The sequence below is a fragment of the Saccharomyces mikatae genome (genome assembly GCF_947241705.1).
Source record: "Saccharomyces mikatae IFO 1815 strain IFO1815 genome assembly, chromosome: 5".
NCBI lineage: Eukaryota > Fungi > Ascomycota > Saccharomycetes > Saccharomycetales > Saccharomycetaceae > Saccharomyces > Saccharomyces mikatae.
Window position 1 is genome coordinate 243,639 of NC_079260.1, and position 21,799 is coordinate 265,437.

Here is a 21,799-nt window from a genome sequence, read left to right on the forward strand (position 1 = left end):
AAGGAGAGATGAGCTGATGTGACTGCAGTCACTACTATTTCATTAAATCATGCGAAAGCAATTGTATTAATATAAAAAGAAGCAATGGATGCATTCAGCTTAAAGAAGGACAATAGAAAAAAGTTTCAGGACAAACAGAAACTAAAAAGGAAACATGCCACACCCAGTGATAGAAAGTACCGGGTATTGAACCGTCAAAAGGAGGAGGAGAAAGCCGCCATGGAGGAGAAAGAGCAAGACCAAGATCAGGAACATCCTGATCTGAAGTCAAACGAAGACAGGTACTATGAGGACCCGGTTTTCGAGGACCCACTCAACTCAGCGACCAGCGCGGAGGTAAACGAGGTACTAAAGGATGTACTCAGAAAGCGCCTCCAGGAGGACTGCAACAGTCCTGCGGCCAGTAGCACTACTAATACTGACGCTTTGAAAGTCAAGGACCTCAAGCATATGGGTGCCGCTGAACTCAATCATTGGCTTGGAAGACAGAACGCAGCTTCCATAACAACAGCGGCTGTACCGGAAGCAGTGGTCGTTCCGTCTACCGTAGAAGGTGAGCAAAGTCACGCCGATGAGAACATCGGTCCTTGTTCGGCCGATCTACCGGAAGAACTAGAAACAGACCAGGATTTTCTGGACGGGCTGCTCTAATCGCGCGGTACGATAGTCTGCGCGGAAAGATAATCAGCCCCCCTTTTTTATTCTACTATATTCCCCACGTTTCTTTTTATTGAGTTCATGCTCGTACTTATAAAGCAACGATCTTAAGAAATCCATTCATTTACCTAATATATGTCAAGTAGAATCATTACGTACCACGTTAGACACTCACAAACAAAAACGTTTTTATATAATCAATTTTAAATTTCTCTGAAAATGATTTCCGATACAAAACATTCTTCTAAGGCTAAGATCTTCACAAAGAAAAATCTACCCCCCACTATGGAGTACATACGTCCCAGCATGCCTCAGATATCAGTTCCACCGGCGCAAAATCTGCCCAACGGCGAGAAACCAAACTTCGGAAGGTCTACGAAGCAACGTTGTGAACCTAGGAAAGGCACTTCCAGGACAAGACGCGGAGATGAGGGAGCGACGATGGTCACCGTCAACATAGACTCCTTCCTTTGTGATAAGGCCCCTAAAAAAAAATCGAGCAAAAACAAGAAGAAAAAATCAAGACACCACCAGAACACCGGGGCATCGATTGACGCAAAACCGCATGCAGTGGCCCATACAGTATTTGCTGGCGCTTCCTTCACAACAGATATCCCACATGAAGCAGCGTTACCTAAGCCTAGTTTTGTTTAGTAGCAAGCTGTTATTGTGCATTTATTTCTACTTTCCTGTATTTGAGCGGGCGGGCTCTCTCATTTTTTTTTTTGGGTTCTTTGGTCGGTTTATTTATAAATAGAGCATAAGCATTTATATACATTTTTACACTCACCCCCACTTTCTTTCACGTAAAGAAGTTGTTATCTCTTCTTTTCTGTTTTCCAGTGATATTCTTTATTGATTGATTAGATATATAAGATACTACTATTAAAATACATAAAGGGGAAGTAAAAACGCGCGCGAGACAAAACAGCTTCACAATTATAAAACAACGTTCTTGGCCAATTTGTTCTTATATTGCAAAATAGATCCGTCCCATCTGGTGGCGGTCTTGTCCTCCACAACGAAAATATCTTGGGCAATCTTGTCTAATAATCTGAAATCATGCGAAACGACAACGACACCACCGTTGAATTCATTAATGGCGTCGGCCAAGGAGTCAATGGTTGGAATATCTAAACCATTGGTAGGTTCATCCAATAATAGGACGTTTGGTTGTTCCAAAGCTAACAGGGCAAAGACAACACGAGAACGTTGACCTTCCGATAACGTGGCCATTTGGACAGTTTGGCCTTCTCCGGTTAGCCCATAACGACCTAGTTGGCCTCTCCAGAATTGGAAATCTTGTGAAATATTAGAGTACTTGTCACGAACAAATTCTAAAGCAGATTTTGTCAAGTCCAGTTGATCTTGAGAATGTTGCGAATAGACACCTAACTTGACGTGAGTGTGTCTGGAAACACGACCAGATTGTGGAGTCAGTTCACCAGTCATGATCTTCAATAATGTAGATTTACCAACACCATTGGGTCCGACTAGGGCAATACGTGAATCCATATCAACACCGAAATTCAAATGTTCGTACAAGTTCTCAGATGGGTTGCTCTCATAATGAAATGAGATATCATCGAATGCTAAAACTGGTGGTGGCAATCTTTCAACTTGTGGGAATCTAAATGAGAAAACCTTGTCGGGAACAACAGGTTGGACTAAACCGTCTGCTTCCATCTTGTCCAGAATTTTTTGTCTAGATTTAGCTTGTTTCACCAGGTTAGCATAAGTACCAGCAGATGCAATAAATTTTTTAATATGTTGAATTTCTTCTTGTTGTTTACTGTATTGTTTCATTTGATTGGTCTCCAATTCTGATCTAGTCTTGTGATAGGAATCGTAATTACCACCGTAAGCGGTTAATTTTTGAGCTCTCATGTCAATCATGTTGGTACAGACACCGTTCAAGAAATCTTGAGAATGAGACACCAAAACCAAGGTTCTATCAAATCTCTTCAAGTATTCTTCCAACCAGACACAAGCTTCCAAATCCAGATGTGCAGTAGGGTCATCCAACAATAACAGAGTGGGCTTAACGAAAAGAGCCTTTGCCAAGGCAACACGCATTTTCCATCCACCAGACATATCCTTAGTTTTCTTCAAAATGGTTTTCTTGTTGAAACCCAAACCGATCAAAATGATAGCAGCTCTAGATTCAAAAGTATCAGGATCCAAAGAATCCATTCTTTCATATAAGGGTTCCAGTAACTCGGATTCAGGACCATCCTCCAAAATGGTCTTTTCGACTAAGTCCTCTATTCTTTTCAATTCGTTTTGAGCTTCAGTGACGACATAATCCAAGGCCGATAACTCACTTGGTTCTGCAGGTTCGTCCAATAAATAAATATCAATGTGCTCAGGAATAGGATATTCTCTAGTAGCAAGAGCTTTCAAAAACGTGGACTTACCACAACCATTTTCTCCCAGAAGACCGTACCTACGTCCATAATTTAATTCTAACCCAGAGTCTTGAATCAAAACTTTACCATGGAATAGTAAGGAAACGGATGATAATTTGATATCACGGGAAGTCTCCAATGAACTCAAAACACCGGTGACGACACGATCTGAAAGACCATCTTTATCTTGCTGTAGCTTCATCATCTTAATTTCCCTAGCGGCAGCCTCTACCTCTGATTCTTCAACAGTAGCCTCCTTCTTTCTACCCAGTTTTCTAATGGTTTTACCGGCTGCAGCTTTCTTAGCGTCTCTTTCAGCCTTCTTGGCATCTCTCTTAGCCTTTGATGCAGATACTGGTGGCATTTTTAGTTCTATCAGGTTTTTATTTGTATATTTAGGAAAGTAAGTTAATTTATCAAGAAATGAGATAAGAAGAAAGAAGAAAAAACTACACAATCGCCCACATATTAAATACAGCAATTTTTTGAAGAGGATCACTACCAAGTTACTAAAACTACGTCAAAGCAAAAGCCATTAGTTGAGATGAGATGAACGAAGGGAAAAAGAAAATTTTTTTTTATTTTTTTCATCGGCCTCCCCTCACCTTTCTTTTTATAAAACGTCTAAAGTGATAACAGGGTAAATTATTTCGTCTTTAATGACTCTAACGTCAAAGGTGATGTAGATGTTTTCTTTTCCAGAAAAGTCAAGAAATAAAAAGCGACGGTCATCGGCGGAGATATTAAGAAAAAGGGGGGTATCAGCGTGCTTACCGTACAAGCCAAGAATTTTTAGTTTGTACGATCGTTTCTGCGGGTTTTTCCGTATTTGCCGCAAATAATGAAATGGCTCATTATTAGAGGATGTGCATATAATGTACATACGTACATCTAAAATGTATCTAATTACGTATAGAAGTATATATATATATGTATGTTTACAGGGGAAATCTAACATAGGACTAAAAGGAGATGTAAGGTAGAGATCACACACGTTTGCATATATTATATACGCTTGTAATCATGACTTTCGCTAAAGATTACAAAGAAATCTATAGAAATCAAATCAAAAAGCAGATAAGATTAAACCAGGAGCATCTGCAAAGTTTAACACACCTAGGCTCCCAAATCAACTTCGAGGTAGATCCTCCAAAATTTCCAGATGAAGATCCTGCTCGAAAAGTGTTCTTCTTTGATATCGACAACACCTTGTACAGAAAATCTACAAAAGTACAATTGCTCATGCAACGATCATTGTCGAATTTCTTCAAATACGAATTGGGTTTTGATAGTGAAGAGGCAGAGCGCTTGATTGAATCATATTATGAAGAATATGGATTGTCTGTGAAAGGTCTCATAAAGAATAGACAAATTGATGATATCTTACAATATAACACGTTCATTGATGATTCTTTACCTCTGCAAGACTATCTAAAACCTGATTGGAAATTAAGGGAGCTGTTGATAAAATTAAAAAAGAAAAAGCTTGGCAGATTTGATAAACTATGGCTGTTTACAAACTCATACAAAAACCACGCAATTAGGTGTGTGAGAATATTAGGTATTGCCGATCTGTTTGACGGCATAACTTATTGCCATTACGAAAAACCCATTGAGGAAGAGTTCATTTGCAAACCTGATCCTAAATTTTTCGAGATGGCGAGGTTACAGAGCGGGTTATCGAGTTTCTCGAATGCTTGGTTCATCGACGACAACGAGAGTAACGTGGAGTCAGCCTTAGGTATGGGGATGGGTCATGTTATCCATTTAATAGAAGACTACCAGTATGACTCCGAGAATATTATCACTAAGGACCATAGAAATAGGCAGCAGTTTTCCATATTGAAAGATATCCTTGAGATCCCATTGATAATGGGCGATAATGCTTTCCATCATTCAGCTATTGCCATAAAGGAAATGGAAGAGATCGAAGAGGAAGGAGAAACAGTCAATTGGTCAAAACAACAGATCAACGTTCAATCGTCATAAGCGTCATCTGATTTTAGAAAACAAGTTTAATATACCTTTCAAAATAGAAATTTCAACGTCATTTGTTGTTTCATTTGAGATATCCAATATGCAGTCTTTGAAATATTCTGTTACTTGGGATTTGGGTCCAAAAGGAGTATGTTTCGAACCGTACATCATCAAAATGAAATACAGCAAATTCTTATAGTTTTTATAGTCAAACATTTCATTAAATTCATTGATTATATTCTGCTCTATAGTACTAATTCGGCATCGTTCTTTGTTAAAGAGTCTCCCAAGTAAGGCGGTTTGTATATTGGGGAAGATTTGTAGTAGTCTATAATGTAAAAAAAAATCGTCCTTGCACACAATCTCAAAATATGAGTTTATGAACTCTGTATGATCAAATAGTTCCAAAACCTTAAGGCACATATTGTGGTCCAATCCCATGGCGTTAAAAACATTTCTGTCCAAAATTAAACAGATGAAAGCTTTCAGAAAAACCTCCCTAACATCTCCATCAGCACTGTAGTAGTACATTAAAAACTTGAGCATTTTGTCAGTGGGATAAATTGTGCATAAATTATCGTGTTTGGCATTTTCTTTTTTCTCGTAGTTAATTCTTAGTGAGAAACATTTTTCTTCGTTGACACCAAATAAGACTAGTAAGTTTGTGATATTGGGACATTTCAAGCGAAGAAATTCAGGAACGTTCCCTTTGCATGTATTACTACCGAACAAGAATGAATAATCCATATCTTTCATTTCTAAGTCCATCAACTCCTCAAAATGACAGTTTTCAGAGATGAAATACCAATCTTTGTATTTATCGGATATAGTTTCCTTGGTGACCACATCTAAATATTTTTCAGGGATAATTCCGCCACACTTTATGCTTTTTTGTAACTCACTCTTGGCCGCAGTATTACTGGTGGTCACTATACCTGTGCTCCCGCTAGGTGAGTCCAATATTTCCTTTTCTAAATCTCTTAGTTTTGTCACCCTGGTAGTAATCATACTATCGAAACTGTCACCTAAATTGAAATTCTTCAATGGGACATAATCGATTATTTTCCTAGGTATCTTCAAAATCGTTTCTCTTTCATTATTGTTTAAAGCTTTTCTCTTTAAGATTGGGTCGAAATTATCGCTAGACTTTACCTTGACATTAGGGAGAATTAGATCACTGTCTTCTAGGCTCGAGAACTCTTCGTCACTTTCAAGAGTGTCATTCTCAGTATCGCTGATAAAGTTGGGTTGCACCTTCTCATCGTCATCGTCATCGTCATCGCGGAAGCTACTGCCTGCACCCGTCGGTATCAAGGGAGAATCAAACCCTGAAATTTGTGAATCTGGGACAATTTCTAACTCTTCATTTAAGGATGAGTCCAAGCTTCCCATTTCCAAACTTGGTCTGCTGTTCATCTAATACTATTTTATCATTTCGTTGTTCCTATTTCCGGAAGTTCTATTTTATGGGACGATGCGATGCTGGCATGTTATACATGGAATGGAAAGAGGTAGAACCAAAAACAAGTAAAAAGAAAACCTACATATAAAAAGATATAAAGGTATTTTAGCTTCGACAAGCGATCAATTTGAAGAAGATATCGTTTCTCAACAGTGAACGCTGGAACTTCCTGCTGCTGTGTCTTTTTCTGTTTAGCCACAACATAAAGGACGCCAGACAAAAGACCTAGAAAGATGGAAGAAAAGACAATAAGTTTCTTGGAGCGTCAAAGAACACCAGTCCGATCAAGGCCATGTGTAGGTCATTCAAAGCTCAGACCATAGAATACGTCGTAAAGAAGTAACACGGACACACCAACCGGAACAGTACGATATCCCAACGGACGTCAACCCGCTAATGATCATTATTGTAAGCGAGTCAGCAGATATGTTCATTGACAGATTTTCTGCAGACCAATCTTCGGTAATTAATCAATGAACGAGCAGCAAAGGCAATGCCAATATATTGGTGTCATAGTCTTTAAAGTTCGTCACCTGAATTCTCTTTCGCATGATCAAAACAAACGACGCCGAAGAGATACAGCTAGTATCAAAAGGTACCCTGGATTCAAGTCGAACGTCGTTGATCCAAGAATTTCCTCGTCGAGGTCACCCAAAGATGATACCATGGTTGTAACGGCCCGCTGGTTGGCCCAGGTATCCACTACGGATGAAAGTACCATCATGATGAACGATGACAACTCTAGGGAGGTAACGTTTCCACCAAGAAATAGTACTTCACCATAAGCTATGAGAATAATCGTTAGGTTTTTAAACATTGTGTAGATAGCACGGTGAGGTACTGTAGGCTCCTGGATGAACTATAGATCATCAGCACCAGCAGTAAAGATTTTGGGCGCCAGTTCTTCACATCAGTCCTGTTCAAAGACCGGAACTTAGCGACACCTACAACTTACAAAACGCATAGTGTCACAGTGCACACCAGCGATTGTACGAATAACATTACAAAGTTCATGTTAAACTTGTACAAGCTTACGACGAATATATTTGCTACCATCATTAAAATCGAGGATGCACAGTAAGATAGGATTGACGCTGGCCCAGAGTTGGCCACAGATTTAGCCCATTTATGCTTATTCTTGTTCATTATCACCACTTGTTCTTGATCATGCTACAGCTTTCCAAGCTTCACTTCTTGTACTCTATTACTATCTGTTCCTTAAGACGTTCTTGGCGTATTATACTCATGAATCTTCGCTGCCGTAACCCGGCAAACCTGTTCCCGAAAGAAAGTGACATGGCAATGCTGAGAGAGAGGAAAGAGTCATCTAGCAAGACAGAGGAAGATGTTTGAGAAAGATGGGTTAAGGTTAAGGTGTCAAGCAACCAACAGAACATAGTTTGTAAGAAAGAGAGACGAGAGAGAGCACAGGGCCCCCTTTTTTCCCACCAAAAAACAAATGCAAGACGACCCCAAAAATTCGAAGCTGTACGACCTGCTGAATAGTCATCTGGACGTGCACGGTCGAAGTGGTGAAGAGTCTAGACAAACAGGTATGAATAGGAGCCAAAGCGGCAGTAGCACTGGTGAGAACGAGGAGGATGTGGCATTTACTAGCGGGTTAAACGGCGGCACATTCGACTCTATGCTGGAGGCACTACCCGATGATTTATATTTCACAGACTTCGTGTCTCCATTCACCGCAGCTGCCACTACAAGTGTGACCACTAAGACAATCGAGGAGAATATACCGGTTTCCAACCATATGGAGGATGATATTGCAATGTTTGATTCACTGGCCACGAGTCAGCCCATCGACATAGCCGCATCCAACCAACAAAACGGTGAAATTGCCCAACTCTGGGACTTCAATGTGGACCAATTCAACATGACGCCGAGTAATTCGAGTGGTTCCGCGACTATTAGTGCTCCAAACAGTTTTACATCTGATATACCGCAATACAACCACGGCTCGCTCGGTAACAGTGTCCCCAAATCTTCTTTGTTTCCATACAATGCTACTACATGCAGCAGCAACAGCAACAGCAATCACCCAACTAATTCTAGCAGTAGTAATCCGAACGTTAATCCGCATTCCCACCACTCCTTTAACATCTACAAGTTACAAAATAACAACTCATCTTCATCCGCAATGAACGTTATTAGTAATAATAGCAGCAATAACAATATTCAGCATCCTTTTTTAAAGAAGAGCGACTCAATGGGGCTATCTTCATCTAACACAACGAACTCGGTAAGGAAGAACTCGCTTATTAAGCCAATGTCATCCACGTCGCTAGCCAACTTTAAAAGGGCTGCCTCGGTGTCTTCTAGTATGTCAAATATGGAACCATCGGTGCAAAGTAAAAAACCTCTGATACAATGTTTTAACTGTAAAACCTTCAAGACACCACTTTGGAGGAGAAGCCCGGAAGGAAACACACTTTGTAATGCGTGTGGTCTTTTCCAAAAATTACATGGTACCATGAGGCCATTATCTTTAAAATCAGACGTTATCAAGAAAAGGATTTCAAAGAAGAGAGCCAAACAGACGGACTCAAACATTTCACAAAATACCCCGAATGCCCCCTCAAGCGCCTCGACATCAGTATCCGCTTCTAATACCAAACCTATACGATCAAGGAAAAAGTCATTGCAACAGAACTCTTTATCTAGAGTAATACCCGAAGAAATCACCAGTGATAATATCAATGATAATAACAATATCCTCACCGTAAATAGAGGAGGCTATAATTTCAATTCGGTTCCTTCTCCAGTCCTCATGAGCAACCAATCGTATAATAGCACTAGCGCAAATTTTAATGGAGGAAGCAATGCAAATTTGAACTCTAATAACTTAATGCGTCACAATTCGAATACTGTTACTCCTAACTTCAGAAGGTCTTCAAGGAGAAGTAGTACTTCATCTAACACCTCGAGCTCTAGTAAATCTTCATCCAGGTCAGTGGTTCCGATTTTACCCAAGCCTTCTCCTAATAGTGCAAATTCACAACAGTTCAACATGAATATGAACCTAATGAACACAACAAATAACATAAGTGCAGGTAATAGTGTCGCGTCTTCACCAAGAATTATATCGTCGGCAAACTTCAACTCAAATAGCCCTTTACAGCAGAACCTTATGTCCAATTCTTTCCAACGCCAAGGAATGAATATACCAAGAAGAAAGATGACACGTAATGCTTCATACTCCTCGTCATTTATGGCTGCATCCTTGCAGCAATTACACGAACAGCAACAAGTGGACGTGAATCCTAACTCAGGTACGAATTCAAACAGACAAAATTGGAATGCAAGCAGTAACGTCTCTACAAGCTCAAGGTCGTCAAATTTTGTCACCCAAAAGTCTAATTTTGATATTTTCAACACTCCTGTAGATTCACCAAGTGTTTCAAGGCCTTCTTCAAGAAAATCACACACTTCATTGCTATCACAACAATTGCAAAACTCAGAAACTAATTCGTTTACTTCAAATCACAAGTATAACCAAAGACTTACAAGTGATTCCACTTCACCTATCAAGTATGAAGCAAATGTGAGTACAGGGGGAAAATCTAGTGAGGATAGCTCCACAAAGGAATCCTCTAAAGAAAGTTCAGCGATTGCAGATGAATTGGATTGGTTAAAGTTCGGTATATGACCGCGTATTATCGCTATCATCATTTCTCATGTTAATAATCACTGAACGGTTGCATTGATAGATTATTTATTTATTACCTCTGATCACTACGATCAGCATTGGTATTATTCGTTTTGCGATTAAATTACTTGTAAAAAAGGAAATGGTAATATATTGGCATTGAACACTGGTTGTTCTATTTGTAGTACTTTTATGTAGTCATATGTTATTAGGAATTTGTAATATCAGTCTAATTATTTTTTGATACTTTTCTTACTAATTGTACCTATTGCTGTTATATTTTTTCATTATTTCTTTCCTTTTTTTAAAGGGCCTTTTTCATTGTTATTTTCTTTTTCTTATAATGACCACGATCGAACCACTCAATCAATACTTGAAAGAAAAATTGGTAATCGTTTTTTAACTGTGTCCAATGAATTGACAGTTTTGTTGTGCATTGTTCACCTGTAAAATTCTTAATACTGCACAATAAATGGGTGTCCCACAAATATGGGAGTTTTTGAAACCACATTTGCAAGATTCCAGAATACCGTTAAGAAAATTCATCATTGATTTCAATGAATCACAGAAAAGACCCCCAAGAATCGCTATTGATGCATATGGATGGTTGTTTGAATGCGGATTCATTCAGAATTCTGATATGAAATCCAGATCAAGATCAAGAAGTCCTATGCGTTCACCTCGGAATAGTGATATAGAAACCACCCAAGAACACCATGGTAACAGGAACTACAGATCTACGGGAAAAGCTGTGATAAACTTTTTATCTCGGTTGAAGGAACTGCTGAGTCTGAACCTGGAATTCTTACTTGTATTTGACGGAACCATGAAGCCTTCCTTCAAAAAGAAATTTAACATGGAATCAATTGCTACCTATTATGATGATGAAAAAGAGTACTATTCAAATTGGAAACAGCATATTGAAAATCATAAAATTTATGGCAATTGCCAGGGGCTATCAGCGTCATCCGTCCCAGGTTTTCTTAGCCTTGTGCGACAATTGTTGGACTTGATGAACATTTCGTATGTATTAGCATGTGGAGAAGGAGAAGCACAATGTGTTTGGCTACAAGTTTCTGGGGCTGTGGACTTTGTTTTAAGTAATGATTCAGATACCCTTATTTTTGGGGGGGAACGAATCCTGAGAAACTACTCAAAATTTTACAATGATTTTGGCCCAACTTCAATAACTTCCCATAGTCCAAGTAGACATTACGATAGCAAAGAACCTTTTATTACTATTGTAGATCTATCTAGAATCAACCAAGTAGCACGAAGGAAATTTGATCGCATATCCCTCTTGTTTTTCAGTGTGTTATTGGGTGCCGATTATAACCATGGGATCAAGGGCTTAGGTAAACATAAATCTTTGCAATTGGCCCAATGCAAAAATCCCAACTTTTCCATGGAGTTTTATGACATTTTCAAAGATTTCAAGATAGAAGACCCGGAATCAGAGAATTTAAGAAGGTCTCGATATAGTACATTTCAAGAAACGTTATATTCATATTGCAAGGATCATTCCGTCCAGCTGTTTGGGAGAAATTATTCAGGTTTACTGAATCAAGGTTCATTTGAAGGTTGGCCATCAACAGTGGCAATTATGCATTATTTTCACCCCATTGTCCAACCACATTTCGATGAAGAAGTTTTCAACGATAGGTTTGTAAATATGACTGGAAACGGGAATTACAGAAAGATAAACTTTAATAGATTAAAATGTTTCTTACAAAGTTTGAGATTACCTCAAATCTCTAACTTCGATAAATGGTTCCATGATACCATGCACGAGATGTTTTTATTAAGAGAATTTTTGTCATATGACGAACCTGATAGTATAGGTAAAGGTAACATGAGAATTACAGAAGAAAAAACAGTGAATATAGACGGTGATAAATTTCATATTGCATGTTTCAAAATCCGGTATACGACGTTCTTGCCTGAAATTCCCATTTCTTCTCAGTCCCTTTCGAAATCAAATAATTCTCCAAGCAGAAGTAAGAGCCCTACACGGCGTCAGGCAGATATAATAGATTACCCCAACAGTCTCTGGTTACCCAAATATTTGATACCTCAGTCCCATCCATTAGTAGTTCAATATTATGAGACACAGCAAACTGTATTAAAGGGAAAAAAAGGGAATAAAACGAAGAAGACTGGATCGTGGCAGAAGAATAACTTAGATGATTTCCTACGAAAGCATGCATCGCCAATTAAGAATATCCAAAAGCTAGATGAATCGAAGAAGCAAATCTTGAAACCTGTAAAGAAGCGACTTTTTGTAGACACAGACGAAGACACAAGTTTAGAAGAAATACCAGCCCCCATTGTATCAACCGCCACGGATAAACACAGCGATTTTAACGATGATAACGATGATTCATTGATTTTTGTTGACGAGGTTACAAACAGCCAAACTATACTAGATAATTCGCCTAGCAAAAGATTTTGGGATCTTACTCAGGATGAACCGACTGAAGCTGGAAAGACTGTAATGGAAGTGTCGCCAATTAAAAAGTCAAGGATCGGTAGTGATGAGAAAAATGTGCCTCCATCAATAACCTGTTCAAAGTCAGACTTAATAACCTCCACAGCCAATGTTCATCTTCGAAGTCCCAAGATGCTGTCTTCAAACGTGACAGGCCTACGGTTAAAGAGAGAGAATTCCTCTGTTCTTGATCAACTTGTCACAGACGCCCAAGAAACAATTAATCGATTTGTTGCTTATGACAGTGACAGTAGTAGCAGCATTGAATGAAGTAACAGACTCAGTATTGAAACGTCCGCCACCACAGTTGACCGCGCCTGAAATGAGGGAGCGGCGATGAGTGAAAACATGGGCATATATAAAACAAACGTAGACATGGACACATTTTTTTAAATACTGTGTATACACTTAAACAGGTTAATATTTAGTACCAGAAGGTAACTTAAGAGAAGCTAGCTATGTCATCACTTATTTCCAAAACCATTAAATTCGATCCAACGAAGGACAAAATAATCACGTTGGCATGTGGGTGCTTTTGGGGCACAGAACACATATACAGGAAGTACCTAAATGACCGTATAGTGGATTGTAAAGTAGGCTATGCTAATGGAGCAGAATCTAAAAAGGACAGTTCTGATGGTGTTTCTTATAAAAGGGTTTGTGGCGGTGACACAGATTTCGCAGAGGTACTGCAAGTTTCCTATAATCCCAAAGTAATAACTTTGAAGGAATTGACGGATTTTTTTTTTAGAATTCATGACCCCACAACATCTAATTCTCAAGGACCTGACCACGGGACGCAATATCGTAGTGGCCTGTTTGCTCATTCAGATGCAGATTTAAAGGAATTAGCTAAAATTAAGGCAGAATGGCAACCAAAATGGGACAATAAGATTGCCACAATTATTGAACCAATTAAGAACTTTTATGATGCTGAGGAGTATCACCAATTATATCTGGATAAGAATCCACAAGGTTATGCATGCCCTACTCATTTCCTAAGGGATATTTAGATCCCTATCTTTAATTTATACGCCTTTACTTATGAACTAAAATGTCAAGTGCATGAATGGAAATATTTACTGTTGAAGAATTTATTATATATATATATAGGTGTACAGGATCTATCTTTTCGATAACGTAACTTAATATCACATGCATTATTATAACATTGTGACAGAATCGTTAGCCGTTTTTTATTTTCGCAATTTATATTGATGCTTTTAATGATCAAACCGTTGAGTCTTTGAACATAAAAACACTAAGAACTGAAGTAGAAGTGATTGAATCAGTATCTGTAGTGGTCAGCCTTAAATGGACCTTCTTCTGGAATACCCAAGTATTCAGATTGGACGTGGCTCAATTTGGTCAATTTAACACCCAAGTTGCCTAAGTGGAATTTAGCAACGGCTTCATCCAAAATCTTTGGTAAGACATGAACACCAGTTTCGAATGGCCCAGTCTTTTGGAATTCAATGTGTCTTTCTCTGAAGGATTTGTCATTAGACTTAAATAAAGCAATTTGAGCTAAGACTTGGTTGGAGAATGAACAAGACATAACAAATGAGGAGTGACCAGTAGCACAACCTAGATTAACCAGTCTACCGTTGGCCAATAAGATGACATGTCTTCCGGAAGACAACAAGTAACGGTCGACTTGTGGTTTGATGTTGATACATTCTTTAGCATTCTCCTTTAACCAAGCAACATCGATTTCGATATCGAAGTGACCAATGTTACAAACAATAGCATCTTCTGGCATATTGATGAAATGTTCACCATTGATAATATCTCTACAACCGGTAGTGGTGACGAAAACTTGACCAACGTGGGATGCATCTTCCATGGTAACGACTTGGAAACCTTCCATAGCAGCTTGTAAAGCATTGATAGGGTCGATTTCAGTAACCAAGACACGGGCACCCATTCCTCTCAAAGAGGCAGCACAACCCTTACCGACATCACCGTAACCAGCAACAACGGCAACCTTACCAGCCAACATGACATCGGTAGCCCTCTTAATACCGTCAACCAAAGATTCTCTACAGCCGTACAAGTTGTCAAACTTGGACTTAGTGACAGAATCGTTAACGTTGATGGCAGGGACCTTTAATTTACCTTCCTTAACCATTCTGTATAAGTGGTGAACACCAGTGGTTGTTTCTTCAGAAACACCGAAACAGTCCTTTAACATTTCTGGGTGTTTTTCATGGACTAAAGTGGTCAAGTCACCACCATCATCCAAAATCAAGTTCAATTTCTTGTTATCCTTGAAGGCGAATAATTGTTGCTCAATACACCATAAATATTCTTCTTCAGTTTCACCCTTCCAGGCAAAGACTGGAACACCAGAAGCAGCGATAGCAGCGGCAGCATGGTCTTGAGTGGAATAGATGTTACAAGAAGTCCAGGTAACTTCGGCACCTAAAGCAACTAAAGTTTCAATCAAAACAGCAGTTTGAATGGTCATATGCAAACAACCGGCAATACGAGCACCTTTCAAAGGTTGGACGTTACCGTAAGCCTTTCTGATGGCCATCAAACCTGGCATTTCATGTTCAGCCAGTTCGATTTCCTTCCTACCGAAGGCAGCTAGAGAGATATCAGCGATTTTGTAATTTTGAGCTGGAGCAGACATTACGTAATGTTCTTATTGTCAGTTGATTTACTTGAAGTCTGAGGGAAAGAAATCTCTGAAAGGAAATGAAATAACTAAAGATTAAGAACTTAAGAAGTAATAAACCACGCTACTAAATAAGAGATTGGGAAATCTAAAATATGACTTCGAGGTCGTTTAGATTTCTTTTTCTTCTGAAAATTTTCTTTCTTTTTCGGCATTAGCCTGTGAATTTTTCGGGCAAAAAAAATTCGACTGAATCACGTGACCGGAATTATCTGTGTTGGCAGAGAAGAGTAATAAGGATAATGACCAGGCCAACTGACAGCTTTTTGGGGAACAATGCATGAATGATAATCTGTTACTATTATGCAATATACGAAACACTTGAATAAATGTTTTTGTAGGCATTATGTAAATAAATTACTCTATATAAATCGTTTACAGGATATGTGTGCTTGCCTTTTTTCTAACATGATTACCAAGCAACACCGGTGTAGTACTCTCTTTGGTTGTACATCCAGACCAAAGAGGTGGTTGAGACAACCAATGGACCCATAAATCCTTTACCCAACTTACAGGTTCTGAAGATCAACAATTCTGAACCGAAGTGGAAAAGAGCAACCATGTAAGACATGAAGACCAGTTCAAAAATGTGTGGTTCATTCAAGTACATAGCTCCATAGAATCTGATGACACAGGAAATGAAAGTCCAAGTACCAAATGTTCTGGCACTTAAATGTGTTGTTTCAGTGGGCTTTCTTTCATAGACTCTACGTGTCAATTCTAAACCAGAAATATAAGTCTGGATAGAGTTGAAGACGGATACAATGGAAATGAAAAGTAGCCATTTTGGTAAGTAGCCTTTTGGCATTGCAGCCAAGGTGGTCTTGGTTGTAGTTATTACGTCTTGGAGGCTGAACATTCTTTGATTGTCTAGTGTTCTTGAAGTTTTTGATACTGTAATATAACTAGTGTCAAGAGGATAGAGGTCAGAAGTTAGTCAATGAGTCTATGTTAAAACTAGCAACAATAGTAAAGTAATGCAATAGACGTGTTTAGCTTAGTTTTATATACGGGGGGTATAAAGAATACAATGGATCGTACCTTTTCTGTTTCCTTTTCGTTCCGTTTTAGACGAAGAAACCAAAAAAAAAATAGAAGTTTCCTATCGGTAATACCGTAAAGCTTATTTCGATTCGTATAAGATTAGGTTAATCATGGCGCAAGTCCGTAAAAAGCATTTTAATGCTGTTTTGTTGGGGCGAAGATGTTCCATGTTCAATGAACACTTCAACTAAAATCGTCGCCCCCCACCTTCGACGAAGATGTATTCTCCGTTCTTGAGAAATAATCACCTGTTGTCTTATTGAACCAACTTGACAACCGAAAGCGTGCAATCAAATTTCTTTCGGCCGTGATTAGTAAAGCAGCCTGTATATACGCTCTTTTCTTTTGTAGCGTGACTTTATGCGCTGGAGAATTTCCCAGAAAGGCTGTTAGGTGTCTCCATTCAATACTTTCCAACATTTCGAGTAACGATAGGATAACTGTCTTCACTACTTTCAATAGATCCTGCAAATCTTTTCCTGGTGTCTCGCTTATTACACTGTAAAAGTTTTTTAGGTAGGTTTTCCTCAAACACAGTTCCCTCTCAAGATATATTCGGCAATACGCCCTTTTACGGTCGATACATAACTGTTTACGCTTAGATACAAATCTAACCAGCACATGTACTAAGCTTTCGATAATAGCAAGTATGTGTTCAATTAATTTCAAAACGGATATGTATTCTGATATTTGTGGCTCGAGCGTTTGATTGATCTTAATCTTCGTGAGTTGAACATTGATAATGGAGTAAATTGTGGTAAAATGCAAGGAACACAACTGCCTGTAGTCAACTTTTCCACTTGAACGGTTGCTATCTTTCTGATCATAAAAATTTTGGATCCATTTGGGATCGTTTTGATTTTTTTTCAATAGAATTCTATTGAACAGGAATTTGATGATGAAGTTAAAAACATGAACGTCAATCAACGTCTTCTTAAAAGAAGAATCCGAATCTAAACGATGTAAATAATGGGAAACCAAGAGAACTTGAAATGTTTGGAACACACGTGAAATCCCTTTAAGGTCGACTTCTTTTGTCTTTAAGCTCAGGATTTTCAGTAGAATTTTATATCTTGGTAAGAACCAGTTGTTTAAATCAGCAATTGATATATCTTGACTGAAAGATTCAAACTCCTTCAAAACAATCTCATTTTCGAAAGTTTTGTACTTGTTCTGACAAATGAAATTGTATATTGGTTCCAAATGGGCAAACAATGATTTATTATTCAAAAATCCCTTTTTGAAAGGGGCAACCCACTCGTATATTTGTTTTGAGTTCTCCCTTGGATTTATCTTCAAGTTTTTTTCATTTCTGCGAGCACCTTCAACTTCAGCGTCAATCTCAACTTCAGATTTCCCTCTCTTTCCTGAAAGAGTCTTCTTCCATAACGTAGGATTCCTGAATTTGATCAAAGCAAAACACTGTCATATTTTGAAAGGATTGGTAGAGTCCACACACCTCTCAACTGAAGTTAGTAAAAAAGATAACGGGTTAAAATTAAGATAATTTTTACGTACGACTATCCAATCAACTTCTGACGATTCCTTATTATCCATCTATTCTGACTTAATTCTAACTTTTTGAACTACTGAGAAATGTTTAGCAATATTATATTATTGCTAAAAATTCTGCGTTCTGTCTGTAGTTATAATAAATCGAGTATATTTAGCCGCTTAACAATATATATGATGCCGACCAAAAAAAAAAAAGCATATACATAGTAAAGTATTTTTTTGAGCACGAATAGTTGTAAAGAACTTAAAAAGAACAGTGGCTAACGCACTAAAAGTGAAGAGTACAGCAAGCAATAAATATGTACGAAGCTTCTACTCATCCTCTAGAGTGGAAGAACTTATCATTTCTTCAATTATTTTCAAAAATGCATTGGTACCACGATCTCTGTGTTCAAATTTCCCAGAACCATTGTTCTTCACTTTGCTTGTGCATTCTTGCATATGCAATCTTGAAAATCTTTTCATCTTTTGAACCAATTTTTCGTAATACTCTAGTTTCTTCTTCATGATTATGTTCTCTTCGCTTAATTGGTCAAATTCCTTTCTTAGTTGCAACTGAGACATTTTTTTCCTTTGCCGACATTTAGAAGCAGCGATTCTGTTTCTTTCTAATAGTCTTGCGCGTTTCCGAGCTTTTGCACTGTCCTCGAAATCACCAGTATTGCTGCTGATTTTTTGGAGTCTAGGGTCTTGTTCAATTTGAGAAGATGCTGTTGTACGCATAGGCGCTACGGTTGATGATGTGATATGTTTGCTGTGAGAGAGTATCTCATTTTTTCTACTGTTGCTGAGCGTAGAAACAGTTTCGTCATTTGATGAGTTTGAGTAAACATCTGTTAAAATAAGATCAGAAGGTTTTGATTCGTATGGAAGATCGGTTGCATTAATCATACCGACATTTCGGCTGGCCATATTGGTGGTATTATTATTGATATTACGTGATTTTGAAGAATGAATAGATGGAATGGATTTATTTTCGTTGCTATGATCATAAGTATTTTGACAGGAGGAACAAGAGGAAACTGAAGAGTCAGAAGCTGGTGTACAAGGATTCACGCTTAACTGGGCATGTTTCCATATCTTAGTTTGTCTTTGTGCTCCCAATTGGGGTTGCATGTTGTTGTAAGCATGACTAATTGCAGAATTGTCAAGTGTAATGTGAGAAGTTGTAGAGGGGGGTACAACAGTCGCTGCTATTGCGGATGAATTAAGCTTGACATTGCTATCAAAAGGCGTAATTAGAGGATATACGTTCTTATTACTTGTTTGAGGCACAACTTCAGGTACGATGGTAGTTTGTGTCTGTGGTTGTACCATGTCCTGCAACTCGCCCGAACTGAAGCTTGGATATGTGCTTGTGCTTGAATTTACCATCTGTTGAGGATCGTGATTTTGTTGTGCTCTCGATAATGGAAACGAGGCTTGACAGCTGTAAAAGTTTTCGATAGTTCCAAATTCCTCGCCTAATTGACTGATTTGACCGTTGGAAATCGATATACGTCTTTTGTGCAGGGGCTGGTCGAACGCAGGCAAAGAACTTTGGAAAATTGGAGGATTGGTCACGGGCATGCGAGTAATGTCGATACCAAAGGGTTGGAACATTGGACCCAGGTTTTCTTGAACGCTACGATCATGCAAAGTGTTTTGATGATGAAGATTATAAACAGTATCCTGAGGACCCAAAGATTGTTTGCATATAAGTTCCTTGTTTGAAGATAAAAAATCTGTATATAGAAGTGAGTTGTGCCTTCCATCTGGGAGAGGATTAGGACTTGTAACAAAGTTTTGCTTATAGTCCATATTCTATTCTTTCCGTATTTGTTGAACCAGATGTTGTTTTAGTATTTTTAGTGTTTTTATTATAGCTCGATATAACTAGCTGCTTAAAAGTTTTAGATAAGAAATAAAGTTGCTACGCTTCGAGTTAGTAAGCACGCAGATTGAGGATAATGTATTTACTATGTTTTAATAATAACCAGTTAGCCCAGATTTTGACGGATTAAATAACTTGAAGAGTAAAGTAGAAAATCACGTAACATAATCTTTCGTAACACCAAGCTAACTTGTCAAAGAACGTTCACACCTACAAACAGAAGAATCGATGCAATAAATATCTTAGTAAGTGTGAAGTATATTATATATTACTAACGAAAAAATCAGAAAAATTAAAATTAAGAGAATTTCAAAATTAGGCTCCACACAACAATACTTGACATATTACTTGACTGCTCGCACAGTACAGGAAGACTGCACCATTATTTCACTCGATAAAACAGAAGCTGCGTCTGGACTACCTAAAAGAGAAAAAATCACGCCACCGCCACTTGGACGCTACTACGGAATAATGGCAGTAGAAGCGCGTATTGAAAAACTTAACTTTGCTCCCTTCTGCTTACCTTATGTAAAGGTATAGTTTCGATATCTTAAGGTAAAATACCATCTGCTTCGATTTTAACAGTTATCAATTTGCCTGCACGTTGTTGTAAGAATCTCATGCCACTCGATTTTTAACTCCGAGGCATACCATGCGTGGGGCAAAGTACCGTAGTATTGTTGTTCTGGCAGTTTCTTTGCGGTCATCGCTCCTCTACTTTTTTACAAACGTATAAAGTTCTACAGAGCAGTAAAACGAAAGGCGAGACAACTTACTGAACGATTTTCCAATCGACATCGGTACCGGATTGCTTACTATGCACTAACTTCCAAAGGCACTATCTTGCTTCTGTCGCCACACTATTATGTTGGCTTAGAATGTCTGAAACAAAGTAAAAGAACAATAAGCCTGATTCTTAAGTGAACCATATCGTTGTGTGCTTGGGTGCATTTTATTATGGCAATGCTAATTTTCGCTCGTTCCTGCGCTTGGAACCAAAAGCAGCCCAAAAAAGGGTTTGCACTTGAAAGCGCTAATTATTCTTCTCAGTTTGGGAGTGGGGTTTAACTGTGTGTGACCTTAGCTTTGCGCTGACATTAACGAAAACAAAAGCTCTTGAGCAAGGTTTTTAATCTTATAGTTTTTCGACTGATAAGAAGGATTCGGAGTAAAGAGATTAACAGCAAGGAAGAAAACTTTTCGCCTTGCATCGCATGCACATATAATGTATTTTTCTACCTGCAGAAAGAGCGTGAGTGACCCAAGAAAGCAGTAATTTGCATCATAGCATTCTTAGTTTCTAGCTTTGTAACCTTATTTCACTACCTTTATATTTTGTCACGCGAGATTTTAAAACTCTCTGCACTGCCTTCTGATGATCTGATTTGTATGCATTGTTATTTTTGTGAAAGCTTATCTCCGTTCTTACAAAGCGATCGAATCTTGTCTACATAATTCGGCTTTGTGGGTGAAAAGACTACTGCGTTTTTAGATATTGCAGATTTGACAGTTGTAGGAAGCTTTTTATTTATATCGAGAAGTGATGGCGGTTACTCAAAGTCACACGTATTGATATACATATGACCAAAAACCTTTTTTTAAAGGATTTTTCTGCCTTACCTGAGGACGTATTGATAGAGAACGAAAGAGGCATAACCTTACTTGGTTACCCACTTTTTTCTCCCAAGATCTTGCTGACCCCGTTTGACCCACCACAATTTCAACGATTGAATACCGAAAATGGTTTACTAATTCCTCTGTCGAAAAACACGATATCCAACTTCATAGAGCTGTATCCTATTGATCTAAGTACTGACCGTACTACAAGCAACGGCGATTCTCAGATGGCAAAATGGTTTGTGTTGATGGATTACAAAGAAATGTATGATATCGATGATCAAGGATGGTGCTACAGCTGGAATTTCAATAACTCTAGGTGGAAGTCAAAAAATGGGTTTGTAAGAAGAAGAGTTTGGGTGAGACTGCCTACAGCTAGCCATGCATTAGATTAATAATAATTTACACTATGCT

The 21,799-nt window shown here is 38.4% G+C and overlaps 14 protein-coding genes across 14 annotated transcripts; 8 read left to right on the forward strand and 6 right to left on the reverse strand.

Moving 5' to 3' along the window:
- Positions 1-84: 84 nt before the first annotated feature.
- On the forward strand, positions 85-651 carry SMKI05G1120 (uncharacterized protein; the record flags this gene model as incomplete). Its single annotated transcript, XM_056221868.1, has 1 exon — positions 85-651. One exon carries the CDS (start codon positions 85-87, stop codon positions 649-651), a length of 567 nt encoding a protein of 188 aa, XP_056081616.1.
- Positions 652-876: 225 nt separating this feature from the next.
- EDC2 (Edc2p) lies at positions 877-1,311 on the forward strand (the record flags this gene model as incomplete). Its single annotated transcript, XM_056221869.1, has 1 exon — positions 877-1,311. The coding sequence occupies one exon, from the start codon at positions 877-879 to the stop codon at positions 1,309-1,311; it is 435 nt and encodes a 144-aa protein (XP_056081617.1).
- A 285-nt stretch (positions 1,312-1,596) lies between these two features.
- On the reverse strand, positions 1,597-3,429 carry ARB1 (ATP-binding cassette family ATPase ARB1; the record flags this gene model as incomplete). Its single annotated transcript, XM_056221870.1, has 1 exon — positions 1,597-3,429. The coding sequence occupies one exon, from the start codon at positions 3,427-3,429 to the stop codon at positions 1,597-1,599; it is 1,833 nt and encodes a 610-aa protein (XP_056081618.1).
- A 659-nt stretch (positions 3,430-4,088) lies between these two features.
- Positions 4,089-5,054, forward strand: PHM8 (bifunctional nucleotidase/lysophosphatidic acid phosphatase; the record flags this gene model as incomplete). The annotated part of the gene is made up of 1 exon (XM_056221871.1): positions 4,089-5,054. The coding sequence occupies one exon, from the start codon at positions 4,089-4,091 to the stop codon at positions 5,052-5,054; it is 966 nt and encodes a 321-aa protein (XP_056081619.1).
- Positions 5,055-5,057: 3 nt separating this feature from the next.
- KRE29 (Smc5-Smc6 complex subunit KRE29) lies at positions 5,058-6,434 on the reverse strand (the record flags this gene model as incomplete). The annotated part of the gene is made up of 1 exon (XM_056221872.1): positions 5,058-6,434. The coding sequence occupies one exon, from the start codon at positions 6,432-6,434 to the stop codon at positions 5,058-5,060; it is 1,377 nt and encodes a 458-aa protein (XP_056081620.1).
- A 543-nt stretch (positions 6,435-6,977) lies between these two features.
- Positions 6,978-7,289, forward strand: SMKI05G1170 (uncharacterized protein; the record flags this gene model as incomplete). Its single annotated transcript, XM_056221873.1, has 1 exon — positions 6,978-7,289. The coding sequence occupies one exon, from the start codon at positions 6,978-6,980 to the stop codon at positions 7,287-7,289; it is 312 nt and encodes a 103-aa protein (XP_056081621.1).
- Positions 7,290-7,963: 674 nt separating this feature from the next.
- On the forward strand, positions 7,964-10,165 carry GLN3 (nitrogen-responsive transcriptional regulator GLN3; the record flags this gene model as incomplete). The annotated part of the gene is made up of 1 exon (XM_056221874.1): positions 7,964-10,165. The coding sequence occupies one exon, from the start codon at positions 7,964-7,966 to the stop codon at positions 10,163-10,165; it is 2,202 nt and encodes a 733-aa protein (XP_056081622.1).
- A 472-nt stretch (positions 10,166-10,637) lies between these two features.
- YEN1 (crossover junction endodeoxyribonuclease) lies at positions 10,638-12,923 on the forward strand (the record flags this gene model as incomplete). The annotated part of the gene is made up of 1 exon (XM_056221876.1): positions 10,638-12,923. One exon carries the CDS (start codon positions 10,638-10,640, stop codon positions 12,921-12,923), a length of 2,286 nt encoding a protein of 761 aa, XP_056081623.1.
- Positions 12,924-13,111: 188 nt separating this feature from the next.
- MXR1 (peptide-methionine-S-sulfoxide reductase) lies at positions 13,112-13,666 on the forward strand (the record flags this gene model as incomplete). The annotated part of the gene is made up of 1 exon (XM_056221877.1): positions 13,112-13,666. One exon carries the CDS (start codon positions 13,112-13,114, stop codon positions 13,664-13,666), a length of 555 nt encoding a protein of 184 aa, XP_056081624.1.
- A 275-nt stretch (positions 13,667-13,941) lies between these two features.
- Positions 13,942-15,291, reverse strand: SAH1 (adenosylhomocysteinase; the record flags this gene model as incomplete). The annotated part of the gene is made up of 1 exon (XM_056221878.1): positions 13,942-15,291. One exon carries the CDS (start codon positions 15,289-15,291, stop codon positions 13,942-13,944), a length of 1,350 nt encoding a protein of 449 aa, XP_056081625.1.
- Positions 15,292-15,748: 457 nt separating this feature from the next.
- ERG28 (Erg28p) lies at positions 15,749-16,195 on the reverse strand (the record flags this gene model as incomplete). The annotated part of the gene is made up of 1 exon (XM_056221879.1): positions 15,749-16,195. The coding sequence occupies one exon, from the start codon at positions 16,193-16,195 to the stop codon at positions 15,749-15,751; it is 447 nt and encodes a 148-aa protein (XP_056081626.1).
- Positions 16,196-16,563: 368 nt separating this feature from the next.
- Positions 16,564-17,937, reverse strand: MEI4 (Mei4p; the record flags this gene model as incomplete). The annotated part of the gene is made up of 2 exons (XM_056221880.1): positions 16,564-17,802; positions 17,899-17,937. 2 exons carry the CDS (start codon positions 17,935-17,937, stop codon positions 16,564-16,566), a joined length of 1,278 nt encoding a protein of 425 aa, XP_056081627.1.
- Positions 17,938-18,207: 270 nt separating this feature from the next.
- Positions 18,208-19,695, reverse strand: ACA1 (Aca1p; the record flags this gene model as incomplete). The annotated part of the gene is made up of 1 exon (XM_056221881.1): positions 18,208-19,695. The coding sequence occupies one exon, from the start codon at positions 19,693-19,695 to the stop codon at positions 18,208-18,210; it is 1,488 nt and encodes a 495-aa protein (XP_056081628.1).
- A 1,653-nt stretch (positions 19,696-21,348) lies between these two features.
- On the forward strand, positions 21,349-21,780 carry SPO73 (Spo73p; the record flags this gene model as incomplete). The annotated part of the gene is made up of 1 exon (XM_056221882.1): positions 21,349-21,780. The coding sequence occupies one exon, from the start codon at positions 21,349-21,351 to the stop codon at positions 21,778-21,780; it is 432 nt and encodes a 143-aa protein (XP_056081629.1).
- Positions 21,781-21,799: the final 19 nt, after the last annotated feature.